Source organism: Dendrobates tinctorius, unplaced genomic scaffold (assembly GCF_039654945.1).
Source record: "Dendrobates tinctorius isolate UK_male_01 unplaced genomic scaffold, ASM3965494v1 ptg000085l, whole genome shotgun sequence".
In the NCBI taxonomy this organism is placed as follows: Eukaryota; Metazoa; Chordata; class Amphibia; order Anura; family Dendrobatidae; genus Dendrobates; species Dendrobates tinctorius.
In genome coordinates, this window is record NW_027361753.1 from 6,790,425 (window position 1) to 6,806,068 (window position 15,644).

A 15,644-nucleotide genomic window follows, 5' to 3' on the forward strand; every position below is an offset into this window, starting at 1 on the left:
CTCACAATCTACATTCCCTATCAGTATGTCATTGTAATGTGGGAGGAAACCGGAGAACCCGGAGGAAACCCACGCAATCACTGGGAGAAGCTACAAACTCCTTGCAGATGTTGTCCTCAGTGGGACTTGAACCCAGAGCTGCAAAGCAACTGAGCTAACCACTGAGCCACAGTGCAAGTCTACAATGCTAACCACTGAGCCACCGTGCAAGTCTATAGTGTTAGCACATCAATGACAACCAGTCTGTCTCAGCAAGAGGTTTTCAATTTAAAGGGGTACTCCACTGAATAAGTAATATGTTAGACCCATGGCAGTTCAAGCCCCTGCTGCATGAGTGTGCAAGTGTTACTTTGAAAATAACAGTTCTCAAACATGTGCACTGTTGATCTATTTGATAATTATAGGGGGGAGCAAAAAAGACAATCAAAATACTTGCAAGTTAGCCTCCCACTCACTAGGCGGGCGCCCTCCCTCCGCCTCCCACTCACTAGGCGGGCGCCCTCCCTCCGCCTCCCACTCACTAGGCGGGCGCCCTCCCTCCGCCTCCCACTCACTAGGCGGGCGCCCTCCCTCCGCCTCCCACTCACTAGGCGGGCGCCCTCCCTCCGCCTCCCACTCACTAGGCGGGCGCCCTCCCTCCGCCTCCCACTCACTAGGCGGGCGCCCTCCCTCCGCCTCCCACTCACTAGGCGGGCGCCCTCCCGCCGCCTCCCACTCACTAGGCGGGCGCCCTCCCTCCGCCTCCCACTCACTAGGCGGGCGCCCCCCTGCGCTAACCACTGAGCCACTGTGCTGCCCATTCTAATGAGAAGGAAGGTGAATAAATCTATGAGTTATGAATTGGGAATCCTCTCTTGAGCCTCTCATTATGAAAAAAAAAAAAAGTTTCAAGGAAAATGGCAGAAGGCAAATCTATAGGGTTCTGAGTAAGAATGAGAGTTTGAGGCATGTGTGGGTGACGCGCCATCTGCTCATATCTGAATTGTGCAATTACTCACAAATTTTAAGAAAATAATTGACTGGCCAAAAGTGATTTTTTTTTAATTAATATAAAATACAAATATTGTAAAGAAAGTCCAGACTGCAGATAATTGGGGAATCTTCTGACCTAATCGCTGGACTGCTCCCAGTGATCACCCGTCATTTTGGGGGAAACCTGGCAGCTTGTCAATTCAACAATCTTCGCATCAATCACAAGTACAAGCGAGCAAGTTTTTCTCCTCCTCTGTGAAAAATTGCAGGCTGCACACTAATGTGTCAGACTACAGCAGCAGGATGGAGGTAAAAGTGGGGGAAAATGCAGGAACAAGCAAAGGGAGACAGACTGTGCAGCCGCTTTTAAGTTTTTTCTCTCTGAGTCCAGGAGCTGGATTCACAGCTACACTGCTGTATAAAGTCCTCCATGCTGCCGATGCTCCTGGCTGCTTCTGAACAAGTGCTACATAGAGAGAGGAGAGAAGGAATCCCTCATGTCTCTCTGTGCTGTGTATAGTAGATGACATAGCAGGTAGTTTTCACCCATTAGCTCAGAGTAAACCAAAATTTAAAGACAAAGCCTGCCGAAGGAAAAACTGCAGGATTCATGTAAAGTATAGGATTTCCTTATGTGGGACAGCTTACTGTTAGGAGTCATCTGAGATTACAGGTACACTGTATTCCCTGCAGATATGGGGGCACAACTAGAACTTTCAGGTCCCAAAGCAAATTATGTAGCATAGCCTCCACCAACTATGTGTTCATTTACGGTATTATGAGTCGTCTTATGCTAGAGAAATTTTGGACCCACTACAATACCAGCGCCTAGCTGTGCCCATTACCTTGGCATCTTCAGCTGCGCACCCTGCCTGCAGCGTCACCTAAGGGATAAAGCAGAACAACGTGGCTCGCATTTATAGCAATGTGCTCCCTGACAGGCCGGGTCCTCCAGAGGAAGAGACTCCCATGCAAATCCCATTTAGAGCAAATAACAGCTATCAAAAGGGGAGTTTTGGGGTATTCCCTGAAAAAAAAAAATAGGGATTAACTACAACAAGTGCTTTGGGAATCCAATGTCCTTTCAAGGGGATTCTGGTAACTTTTCTGGAATCCTTAGCGACAGATTTACTTAATTTTAAAGGGAGTCTTTTAACTCCAAAATTAATATTAAGACAGCTGTACAGAGATGTAGGAGACTTGGCCCCTATAAAAGTGTCTGAGAAAAGGACAGTGCCAAGAAGGTTTTTTTGGCTGTTACCTTGGTTTGAGCAAGGGCAAAGTGCACCATTACGCTCTCTCAATTTGTATACTGAGCACTTACTCTGCTTGTGACTGACAACACTCGCTTGCAAAGAGTAAGTGCAGTCTGAACTCCATTTGTATGTCAGCGCATGCCCACGGACACCGTCTGAGGCCAAGCGCATGCCCACGGACACCGTCTGAGGCCAAGCGCATGCCCACGGACACCGTCTGAGGCCAAGCGCATGCCCACGGACACCGTCTGAGGCCAAGCGCATGCCCACGGACACCGTCTGAGGCCAAGCGCATGCCCACGGACACCGTCTGAGGCCAAGCGCATGCCCACGGACACCGTCTGAGGCCAAGCGCATGCCCACGGACACCGTCTGAGGCCAAGCGCATGCCCACGGACACCGCATGAGGCCAAGCGCATGCCCACGGACACCGCATGAGGCCAAGCGCATGCCCACGGACACCGCATGAGGCCAAGCGCATGCCCACGGACACCGCATGAGGCCAAGCGCATGCCCACGGACACCGCATGAGGCCAAGCGCATGCCCACGGACACCGCATGAGGCCAAGCGCATGCCCACGGACACCGTCTGAGGCCAAGAACATGGACACCACCTGAGCCAAGCGCATGCACAATGACACTGCCGGAATCAAGGGGGGGGGCAGACTCCCTTTAAAAGGAAAACCAGAGAAAAATAAAACTAGAGTGGTAATGTCACCTAATTGCCGCCCAGCTTTTCTACAAAACTAGTGACCTAAAATTACATTATTTTTAATTAGTGGCAATGTGGTCAATGAATTTTTGAAAATTTAAAAAGAAAAAAAAAAAAAAAGTCACAAGTGCACACAAGACAAATGCAGTAATCGCCCATCCCCACCACCCGTATGAACAAGATGTAACTGATGCGTATCGCGGCCCAGGCAGAACAAGAAGGCGGCGTGTCTTTTGCAGTTTACATGTCAGGATCATTATTTTTACTTCCTTTGTTCTGTGATGTGTAATAGTAGAGGACGAAACACAACAAAAGCAAGCGCAACTCCTCTTCTTGGCAGCGGAGGACACAAAACCAGATGTTTACATTTCTCATTGTTAGATCTGGAGCGAATGTCATCGTGCGCTGTAAATCCCCGGCTCTGAACCCAATACGCCGACTAGCCTGGGTTTTGTCTAAACTGGAGGACAAAAAAAAAAAAAAAAAAAGCTGCTTCTTCAGAATATGCTTCTGGCCCATCTATTGTGAAAACTCACAAAAAAAAAAAAAGAAACAAAAGTGTTAATGAGTCCAACACACAATCACATGGAGAGGAAAACTACGTTAAGTGCCTGTGATGTGCCAACTCGGAAAGGAGGGCATGGGAAAGGAGGCATGGGGAGATAGGCATGGGGTGGCAGGCATAGGGCGGCCGATGCAGAAAGGAAGGCATGGGGAGATAGGCATGGGACGGCAAACACGGAAAGGAGGGCATGCGGCAGTAGCCATGGTGAAGCAAACATGGAGAGGAGGGCGCAAGGGGAGGCACGCATGTGGCGACTGACACGGAAAAGATGGCATGGGGTGGCCGACGTGGAAAGGAGAGCATGGGGAGGTAGGCATAGGGAGGCTGATGCGGAAAGGAGGGCATACATAAGGAGGCATGGGGAGATAGGCATGGGCCAGTAGGCATGGGGAAGGAAAAGGAAGGCGCATTGGGAGGCAGGCATGAGGAGACCAACGCGGAAATGAGGGCATGGGGAGGTAGGCATGGGACAACAGACACGCTGGGCTTGGGAGGTAAGCATGGGGTGACCGACACGCCGGAATGGGGAGGTAGGCATGGGGTAGCTGAGACGACAGCATGGGGAGGTAGACATGGGGAGGCCGACACACTGGAATAGTGAGGTATGGGGTGGATGACATGCTGGCATAGGGAGGAAGGCATGGGACAGCAGACACGCTAGCATGGGGCTCATGACAAGCTGGAATGGAGAGGTAGGCATGGGGTAGCTGACACGCTGGTATGGGGTAGTAGGCAGAGGGAGGCCGACACACCGTCATGGGGAGGTAGGCTTCGGTGGCCGGCAGAGGAGGTTGTGCAGCAGATGCACTGGCACAGGGGAACTAGTAAAAACAGATTTGGGAAAAAACGTTTTTCTAGTCTAATACTTAATTCTGGATTCGCCTATAGTCATCTAACTTGCCTCAGATTTCGTGGACGGACCACCACCCAAAATACCTGGCACCCATATAACAGTCTCGCTTTCCCCATCTCAAGTGTACCGTAAAAAAATATAAAAACAACAAAGACATTGCATAAACGTATTTAATATATACGGTAACTCAGTAAACTACATCTATTTTCTGTTATTAATGTTACACATTACATCTATAGATTCTATTAACCCTAATACAACATTAGAGAATTTTACACACGCGACCATTTAATACAAACCGCGCATAAAACCGTGATCCACGGCGAGGAACCGTCCTCCCCCCCCATATACCCGGATTGGTGCACAATTCTCATGGACGCCCATAGCGGATAACAGCAGCTCACCTCTGCTGCCACAAGGCACTGTATACAACAACCTATTAATGGGCATTAGTATGGCCCAAAATCAGCAACGCTCAGTGGTGGGGTGGGTGAAGTAGTGGGAGACATGGAATCAGGCAGGAGGGATCGCACAAAATTAAACAGTGAGACTCACCTGCGCGCCGCGACCTTGACAGTCCCCGACATGAACGCTGAATGAGTCAGGTCTAGCCCTGTACATGATTTCATTTACCTCGTCTACAAAAAAACAAACCGTGGAAAGGATCTACTGGGGAGGGGTGGGTTTAACCTTCGCCTACCCGGTCCACACAGACGCAGGAGACGGCTGCATAGTGGATCCCCTCCCAATCCGGATAAAGCAGATCGCAGATGCAGCGAGCGAGCGGCAGCCGTCAGGACGTGTACCCTTTGTGAATGCCTGTTCTGCGCTCTGCTCTCTGTTTATGGGGACCTTCGCGGATTAGGCACGGGCGATGTTAAAGTTACGACGGCGAGGGAACAAGTATCCCAAAATAGTTGCAGCTCGTCAGGGGGAAAAAGGAAGAAGAAGAAAAAAAAAAAAAAAAAAAAAAAAAAAAAACAGAAAAAGCATAGCTGTGCAGTGCCATGACAACCAGATCTTACACAAAAAAAAATAGGAACCACCTACATATCAGTCATTGTTGGTTTTCGCTTACAGCTCCCATTCATTAACCATTTTTATTTTTTTTTATTTTTAATAGAAGCACGTGCCGTGTCAAAATCTGCAGCTCCATTAATAGACCGGTCCTTAATGCAACGCGTCCCAATGTGTCAATCATAATTTACAGCCTATAACAAAGATGCGCCCCCCCCCCAGGCAGATCCGCAGCTTCAACGCCCCAATGAAAAATGTGCAAAGAGGTCCCCATCCAAGGAATGTAGATGTAGGAATTGGCAAATTTGCGCCGCAATGAAAATCTGCAGCAAAGGGAACATCCGCATGTGACGGCAAAAAGCGCGCGCCGCATTTTTTACCGGATCGACCCCTGCATTGCAAAAAAAGCGAAATCCGTCGCTGAAAAATCCGCCGGGAAAAAAATTGACATGTTGCAGATCTAACACACGGAAAATTGTCTTGCTTGGTAAAGTCTCATCCAATCTGATGCTACTGTAATAACCTGCGGCATATCGGCTACGTGTGAATTTACCCTGAAGCCACGCCAACAAGTTATGGGATTGCAGTGTGGATTCTGCCCCCTAAACTGGCAGCAATTCACAGCACAATAGAACCAAATGGGGTTTAAATAAACTAAAATATTATATATATATATATATATATATATATATATATATATATATATATATATATATATATATATATATATATATATATATTCTGCACCCCTCCCCCCCCCTCCGCTCATATGGTAATTGCATTGCGTTGTGCTGATGCATTGATCTATCAACTGTCCTGTGAATACTATTGCTAGCTGCAGGAGATTTGGTAAGGAATAGGGTAGCAATTAGTTGGAATCTCAGGGAGGGTCTTCAGCAATGGAAGGGGCTGCAAGAGGCCTAGAACACTGTAGTTACAGCACAGAGAGCATCAGATAGACAGAAATCCAGAAGGAGTGGCAGACGCATTATCCCGGAAGCTAGTACAGCATTTGGGAAGCTGGGAGAGGCCGAAATGGGAGCATAGTCGGGAACAATGGTGGGGCCGAGCTATTAGTGGTCCTGAGACGGCTATGGGCTGGATGCGGTCACCAGGGGTGTAACCACCACAGTTGCAGTGGTCTCCACAGCGTGTTAGGGGCCGGCAGGTCAGAGGCACGCCGGCACCAGCAAAAGGCCGCCATCAGGGCATTACTGCCCTTATTGGCGTATGTGGCTCGATGAGTAGAAGGGGCTTGCTGCGGGCCCCCTCAGTTGTGCTCAACGGGCCGCTTCAGTAACTGATTGCGTGTCCGCAGTTAAAATCTGTTAGTTTCCCCCCGCATGGCAACAGTTCACAGCCGCTGGCCAATCACAGGCCTGCAGCTGACGTCAGCACGCACGTCGCCTAGGTATGACGTCACTGTCATACGCCGGAACGACGCTGCGTGCCTCAGCCGAATCATGGGTGAGGACATCGCTGGCACTTGGCCAGGTAAGAACAAACTTTTTATTTGTAAAGCCGGGGTATGGGGGCACATTCTAATACTATGGGGGGGCTGCTGCATTTTATACTCCCATGGGGCTGCTGCATTATAATACTTTATAGGAGTATGAGGTGCATTTTACTACTATGATGTACTATGCGGTTATACTTTGTGGATGACTACGGAGGTGCATTTGATTATACTACATGGATGACTATGAACTGTTCAGTATATTATATAGAGGACTATGGGGGTGCATTATACTTCTTATATGGATCACCATGACTTCTATGTAAGCCTCTAATGAGTAGAATGGTTTATTCTCTTTTATACAATACAGAACAACGGCAGAACAGGGGACAAATATATACCAGGATGGAGCACCGGACAAGGGATATATAGCAGAATGGGCAATATATACACCAGAATGGGGTCAGGCTAAGGCACATATATACCAGGATGGATGGTATGTGGGTGTGTGTGTGTGTGGATGGCAAGGGGCCCAGTCTAAATCTTGAACCCACCATTCTCTAGTTACGCCACTGAGGTCAGACTACAACACTGCAATAAAGCTATAGTGTGCGAATTGAATATGGAAAATGTGAATTTGGGTCAAAAATATTTTGGCATCGGGGGGGGGGGGGGAATTTGAAAGTTTGCACCCGAGCCCATAACTTTGTAGTTACGCCACAGGTGGTCACCCTGATACAGTCATGGATTGCAAATTACCAACCTAGTGTGGAAGATTTTGAGAAGGAATTCTATGTCTGAGCTCATGGGAGCATCTGGAAATGTAGCACAGAAGGATTCTGCTAATCCTGCTAATGGGACTGTGGGACGGAGGTCGTGATGAAGATGAAATATAAAGTACCGCCATGTATACCCTTCAATATGAAACCTGTCTAATCCAAGAGGGAATAGCATCCAGTATGATGCCAGTTATCAGTTAGGTCTATCCATCTTCTACTTCAGTAAGAGACTTTGTTAGCTATAATAGCCTCTCCTGCTTCCTTGCTTGACCCCTCCACCACATTACATCATAGACCATTGCCACTCAAGGGAGTAGAACCAATAGTGCAAAGGGACACATCATCACTACATCCTTTGCGTCACCCTCTTAGAGCATGGAAGCAAGACTCAATTATAAATTGTAAATGAAAAAGCCAACACTCCATTTTGACCCCCTTTGCTCTACGAACCCTCGCTGAGAACAGGTAATTGAAGTAGGTTATCTGATGGAGAGTAGACATGGAGTACATTGACAGAGGAAGCAACAGGCTGAACGGTGATGTTTTTCTCTCCTGTGAAAATAAGCATTTCCGGTCTTTCAAGAAATACACTTAACCAGGATGGTGCCCTATATCTGATAAGCATATTGTGTTTTGTTTTTTTTTTTATGACCAGTGTAGGTCCTATGGTTATAGGAGACATATTTTCGTCATTGTGGCGCAGTGAAGAAAATAAAGCATTTACTTGCACCGCTGTCTGCGCATCAGTCCAGAGTTAATATTGGACAAATTGACAACGTTGCATTTGCCATGTCTCGTTTCATGATAGGAAATATGACGTTATTATCTCCCACCTGGGAACTGCAGGGGGGAGCAAAGATCAGAGATCTCCTAATTTTCGGTACAAGAGTCATGTCACATTTACAGGCCCCATTGGAGGTCACAAGGGGAGAGGCTTGCACCTGGTAAAACAGTTTCTGACTTAGGGCCATTGTTCAGTGCTGGGAGATATAGCTCGCTGTAGGACTACACCATTTTCCAGTTGGAATTCTCCACTGCGCAATATCTGCACTATTCCTATGACAGCAGGTCATTTTCTTTGGTTTATCCTTTCTTATTTTTAAGTGACTGTATACATTGTATTGTCCCCTTTGTAACATCTTTTGTATTTGTTTTTTTATAAGCACTGCCTAATTGTTGGGTTATATATATATATATATATATATATATAAAATATAATGGCTTAATTCCTCTCGCTCTATAAACTGCATTCCAGAAGCCACGTGAGGTTACACGTTACCACACAAAGGAGTGTCCAATCGGCCTGTAGAAACGATTGGTGGTGGCAGCTAGTTTTTCTTTGGTTATGGCAGAGCTTGGCAGAGACCGTACCGAAGTATATATATAACCATGTGTTGGAATCGGATGTGCATTTACACTGCTCAAACAAATAAAGGGAACACTAAAATACCACATCCTAGATATCACTGAATGAAATATTCCAATGAAAATCAAATTACAGGCTGATCATTCTACAGTGGAAATGCCTCAAGACAAGGAAATGATGTTCCATAGTGTGTGTGTGGCCTCCACGTGCCTGTATGACCTCCCTACAATGCTTGGGCATGCTCCTCATGAGGCGGTGGATGTTTTCATCAGGGATCTCCTCCTAGACTTGGATTAAGGAATCAGTCAACTCCTGGACAGTCAGTGGTGCAATGTGGCGTTGGTGGATGGAACGAGACATGATTTCCCAGATGTGCTCAATTGGATTCAAGTCTGTGGAACTGGCGGGCCAGTCCATAGCCTCAGTGCCTTTATCATACAGGAACTGCCGACACTCCAGCCCCATGAGGTCTAGCATTGTCATGCATCAGAAGGAACCGAGAACACCTGCATATGGTCTCACAATGGGTCTGAGGATCTAATTTCGGTACCAAATGGCAGTCAGGCTACCGCTGGTTAGTACATGGATGTGCTGCCCTCCCAAAAAAAAAATGCCTCTACTCTCACCATTACTGACCCACCGCCAGACGGGTCATGCTGGAGGATGTTGCAGGCAGCAGAACGTTCTCCACGGAGTCTCCAGACTGTCACATGTTCTCAGTACAATTTTAAACAATACTGAACAAGTCAGGGTGCTTTCCTATTGTTTTCCGGCACCAGTTCAATGGCGCCGTCGGGGCTTACTTCTGAATGTGATTCTGACATATGCGCTGAAGGGGACATAGACTTTAATGGTGTTAGAGTTAACGTGCTGTGCATCATTTTTGGGCGTATAAGCCTACTCTGACGGCACCATTACAGTCTACTGCCCCATCATCGCATACTCCTGAATCTCATTTTGCGAGGTGGATTCAGACGCAAGTCACGACAGAGTCAATTAATGGGTGCCGGAAAGTAATGTGAAAGCACCCTACGGCCATCTTCACTTGTCCAGTAGTGATCAGTTAGAACAGACCCAGCAGCAATCAGTTGTCAAAAAAGTCGTACAGACAACTTTTTAGTCCATTTTTAAATACTGACCTCTGCTGGAACTTTTTTTTTTGTCAACATTGACGTCTATGGACGCGTTAATCAGCCATCTGTTCTTTCATTTGTAATGGTCTGTTTTTTTCTTACTGTATCTAGTAACGGAACAGTTTTTTGCTTCGTAGATCCATTAAGCAAAAAACGGATCCGTTACAAGTGACAGAAAAACGGATGACTAAACCATATTCCATAGACTTCAACATTAAAAAGAAAAACAAAATCCATTATTTGTGCTAAAAAGTTGTGTCTGCCCAACTTATTTTGCCAACGGATTTGCTGCTGCTGGATCCATTCTAATGGATCCCTACTGGATTATGTGAACATAGCCTAAGGCTTGCTTGGAAGTGTTGCCAAGATAAAGACTCTTTAAAAAGAACATGGCAGCTCAGGTAAATTTGCATCTGACCCACAAGACTTCTGGAACTAAGTTCTTTAGTCAGAAAGCCAAACTGGAGATGTTCGGCCATTATGCCATACGCCAGCCACGTGTAGTGACAACCAAACACCATTCCAGCATAAACACATCATACCAACTGTGAATCATGGTGACAGAGACGTGATAATTGAGCTAGGTAAGAGGTCTAAAACCTGGTCAGCTTGCATTCAGTTAGTCAACCATGAACTCCTTTACATACCATAGTATTCTAGAGCAAATGCAAGTCCATATCTGTACACTAGAGATTCATAATATGACCCGTGTAGGAGATGTTTGCTGCTGTAACAAAATTACAAAAAGGCCAAAATTTCATTAAAAAAATCTCATCCCTCACAACTTGCTAAGCTGCAAGCTTCGGGCCTCACTCCTCAAATCGTAACCGCCCGGCTCCGGGCCTCACTCCCCAAATCGTAACCGCCCGGCTCCGGGCCTCACTCCCCAAATCGTAACCGCCCGGCTCCGGGCCTCACGCCCCAAATCGTAACCGCCCGGCTCCGGGCCTCACGCCCCAACGGTAACCGCCCGGCTCCGGGCCTCACGCCCCAACGGTAACCGCCCGGCTCCGGGCCTCACGCCCCAACGGTAACCGCCCGGCTCCGGGCCTCACGCCCCAACGGTAACCGCCCGGCTCCGGGCCTCACGCCCCAACGGTAACCGCCCGGCTCCGGGCCTCACGCCCCAACGGTAACCGCCCGGCTCCGGGCCTCACGCCCCAATGGTAACCGCCCGGCTCAGGGCCTCACTCCCCAATCGTAACCGCCCGGCTCCGGGCCTCACGCCCCAATCGTAACCGCCCGGCTCCGGGCCTCACGCCCCAATCGTAACCGCCCGGCTCCGGGCCTCACGCCCCAATCGTAACCGCCCGGCTCCGGGCCTCACGCCCCAATCGTAACCGCCCGGCTCCGGGCCTCACGCCCCAATCGTAACCGCCCGGCTCCGGGCCTCACGCCCCAATCGTAACCGCCCGGCTCCGGGCCTCACGCCCCAATCGTAACCGCCCGGCTCCGGGCCTCACGCCCCAATCGTAACCGCCCGGCTCCGGGCCTCACGCCCCAATCGTAACCGCCCGGCTCCAGGCCTCACGCCCCAATCGTAACCGCCCGGCTCCGGGCCTCACGCCCCAATCGTAACCGCCCATCTTCGGGCCACTATCATAATGGCCCAACTCCAGGCTGCACGCCACTATCTTATCCGTCCAGCTCCGGGCCTCACTCCTCAATCGTAATGGCCCAGCTCCGGGCATCACGCCACTATCGTAATAGCCCAGCTCCGGGACTCACGCCACTATCGTAATAGCCCAGCTCCGGGACTCACTCCTCAATCGTAATGGCCCAGCTCCGGGACTCACGCCACTATCGTAACCACCCAGCTCTGGGCCTTACTCCTCCGGTAAAACAATCAAGATTTGTCTCATCATTTAGTATGTGACCATAAACTTCTGTGCCGCTTTCCTGTTTTTCCAATCACTATTATGCCCTTCTTGAAAGGGTAACTATTAAGATGAGTTTCTTCAAGTTGAGCAAAACCTGTTCTCTGGGTCAGAGACTATTATCCTGGAGTGGGGTGTAGTGACCGAAGTTCAAGGTAAACACAAAAAAAAAACCTTATCCAACTTAGAATTATATTTTATGGTCCAAAAGCAGGAGAAATTTCAGATTTCTCCCTCTCGGGGCTTTACCTTTGCCCCAACTTTCTCCTCTTGAGGACAACACTACAATGCGGCCAGTCATAGTTGGAGTGTCCCAAGTCACTGATGCCACATCAGTTGGCTGGGCTAGCGTTTCGGCCCATGAACATTGCTCGTCTGCTGACACGCTCATAGCTTTGGGCCATGGCGTTGGATTTCACACTCCTACAGGTTGGCTGCCAGTAATCTGTGCCATACCTAGCGGGTCCCTTTAATCCGGCTCCCTTCATTGCTCTTATATTGAAACTTGATCGGCAGGCATTCCTTCAGCACTGAATCATTGTTTTGGTTTGAGACCGTCAGCAGTGCTGCTGCTGCATTGCTGAAAGGTCAGCGGAGTCTACTATGTTGGGTGTCTGTCATTTCTCGCACCGCTATGTTCCACCAGCTATGTAAATTGAAGTGGAAACTTCTGAGTTATGAACATCAACTCTTAGTAATTCCTTGTAGCATCCAGGCTGCTCTTCTGCCCTGCACCTGGCAACCCCCTGTCCTGCCAGAATCCCAGTACTAAACCTCTTCTAGTCACAACCTTCACCTACTAGATTCGGAGGACAAAATTTAAAGGGATTCTCCATCTAAATCTAATTCTAGAACACATGATTACTATGGTAATAGAGCACAGCAGAACGCCATGTTTGAGTAATGCCAACACCCCACATACCTTCTTCAACGCCAAAACGTTTTAGAGTAAAGAACCAGGTAACCAGAGGTGGACCGGTTGTTAGAGGATGTTTACACAGCAACCAGAGTAATGATTCTGACCACGGGTAACTTCTCATGTTATACCATTCAAAAATATGACCATTCCGACTGAATAAAAAAAATCATCAAGAGTTTCATCCAGAAAACCTGGTCGATTTTATTCTCACTTCTCATCCATATGCATATACCGTATGTTTTCTTACAGCAGCTGCTATTGATCATTTACAGTTTCCCATGTTACAGAATTGCAAAGAATCCGTAAAACGGATACCAAACTGTGCTCCATGACACAATTTTATTTGGCACACCCATAGACTTGAATGAGCGAGTCTCATCAGATTTACGGACGAAACTAGCGCACACTGTGATTTTTATCCATAAAGAAAAAAATAAAATACAGGTCTGAACTGCCCCAGAGAATGACACTGGTCTGAGTGCTGTCTTTTTTTTTTTTTTTTTTTTTTTTATGGTCAGCACTTGGATAGAAAATAGGGTCATCAGAAAGAGTCCATATGGTGATATAGGTTTGAGATCAATGTCATTGGAACTGGCAGCAGCATTGTGAAATCCAACTGACTAATGTATTTGAATAATACACATCTAAATACCGCATTCTTGTCTACAGGTGGCAGAAATATAGGTAGTCTATACTACGGTAGTATATAAGGGGCAGTATTATAGTAGTTATATTCTCGTACATAGGAGGCAGTATTATAGTAGTTATATTCCTGTACATAGGAGCAGTATTATAGTAGTTATATTCTTGTACATAGGAGCAGTATTATAGTAGTTATATTCCTGTACATAGGAGCAGTATTATAGTAGTTATATTCTTGTACATAGGAGCAGTATTATAGTAGTTATATTCTTGTACATAGGAGGCAGTATTATAGTAGTTATATTCCTGTACATAGGAGCAGTATTATAGTAGTTATATTCTTGTACATAGGAGCAGTATTATAGTAGTTATATTCTTGTACATAGGAGCAGTATTATAGTAGTTATATTCTTGTACATAGGAGCAGTATTATAGTAGTTATATTCTTGTACATAGGAGCAGTATTATAGTAGTTATATTCCTGTATATAGGAGCAGTATTATAGTAGTTATATTCTTGTACATAGGAGCAGTAATATAGTAGTTATATTCTTGTACATAGGGGCAGTATTATAGTAGTTATACTCTTGTACATATGAGCAGTATTATAGTAGTTATATTCTTGTACATAGGAGCAGTATTATAGTAGTTATATTCCTGTATATAGGAGCAGTATTATAGTAGTTATATTCTTGTACATAGGAGCAGTAATATAGTAGTTATATTCTTGTACATAGGGGCAGTATTATAGTAGTTATACTCTTGTACATATGAGCAGTATTATAGTAGTTATATTCTTGTCCATAGGGGCAGTATTATAGTAGTTATGTTCTTGTATATTATATAGGGGCAGCATTATAGTAGTTATATTCTTTTACATAGGGGCAGTATTATAGTAGTTATATTCTTGTACATAGGAGCAGTATTATAGTAGTTATATTCTTGTACATAGGGGCAGTATTATAGTAGTTATATTCTTTTACATAGGGGCAGTAATATAGTAGTTATATTCTTGTACATAGGGGCAGTATTATAGCAGTTATATTCTTGTACACCGGAGCAGTATTATAGTAGTGATATTCTTGTACACCGGAGCAGCTTTATTGTAGTGATATTCTTGCTCATAGGGGCAGTATTATAGTAGTGAAATTCTTGTACACCGGAGCAGTATTATAGTATTTATATTCTTGTACATATGGGGCAGTATTATAGTAGTTATATTCTTGTATATTAAATAGGGACAGTATTATAGTAGTTATATTCTTGTACATAGGGAGAAGTATTATAGTAGTTATATTCTTGTACATAGGGGCAGTATTAGAGTAGTGATATTCTTGTACACCGGAGCAGTATTATAGTAGTTATATTCTTGTACATAGGGGCAGTATTATAGTAGCTATATTCTTGCGCATAGGAGCAGTATTAAAGTAGTTATATTCTTGTACATAGAGGCAGTATTATAGTAGTTATATTCTTGTACATAGGGGCAGTATTATAGTAGTTATATTCTTGTACATAGGGGCAGAAATATAGGTAGTCTATACTAGTATATAAGGGGCAGTATTATAGTAGTTATATTCTTGTATATAGGAGCAGTATTATAGTAGTTATATTCTTGCATATAGGGGCAGTATTATAGTAGTTATATTCTTGCATATAGGGGCAGTATTATAGTAGTTATATTCTTGCATATAGGGGCAGTATTATAGTAGTTATGTTCTTGCATATAGGGGCAGTATTATAGTAGTTATATTCTTGTATATAGGGGCAGTATTATAGTAGTTATATTCTTGTACATAGGGGCAGTATTATAGTAGTTATATTCTTGCACATAGGGGCAGTATTATAGTAGCTATATTCTTGTATATAGGGGCAGTATTATAGTAGTTATATTCTTGTACATAGGGGCAGTATTATAGTAGTTATAGTCTTGCACATAGGGGCAGTATTATAGTAGCTATATTCTTGTACATAGGGGGCAGTATTATAGTAGTTATATTCTTGCATATAGGAGCAGTATTATAGTAGTTATATTCTTGTATATAGGGGCAGTATTATAGTAGTTATATTCTTGTACATAGGGGCAATTTTTATTGTA

General features: G+C 45.7%; 1 protein-coding gene across 11 annotated transcripts in view; it reads right to left on the bottom strand.

The window, feature by feature from the left end:
• The window catches only part of NEDD4L (NEDD4 like E3 ubiquitin protein ligase), a 331,333-nt gene that overhangs the window by 96,559 nt on the left and 219,130 nt on the right, over positions 1-15,644 (bottom strand). Inside the window, exon 1 of one of the 11 annotated variants that reach the window (XM_073584811.1) lies at positions 4,914-5,233. The exons of the other annotated variants lie outside the window; for them this stretch is intronic. Within the exon in view, the coding sequence (XP_073440912.1) occupies positions 4,914-4,979 (66 nt within the window). The 5' untranslated portion in view covers positions 4,980-5,233. Of the gene's footprint in view, positions 1-4,913; positions 5,234-15,644 lie in introns of those variants that run through there. 11 annotated transcript variants of the gene reach the window in all.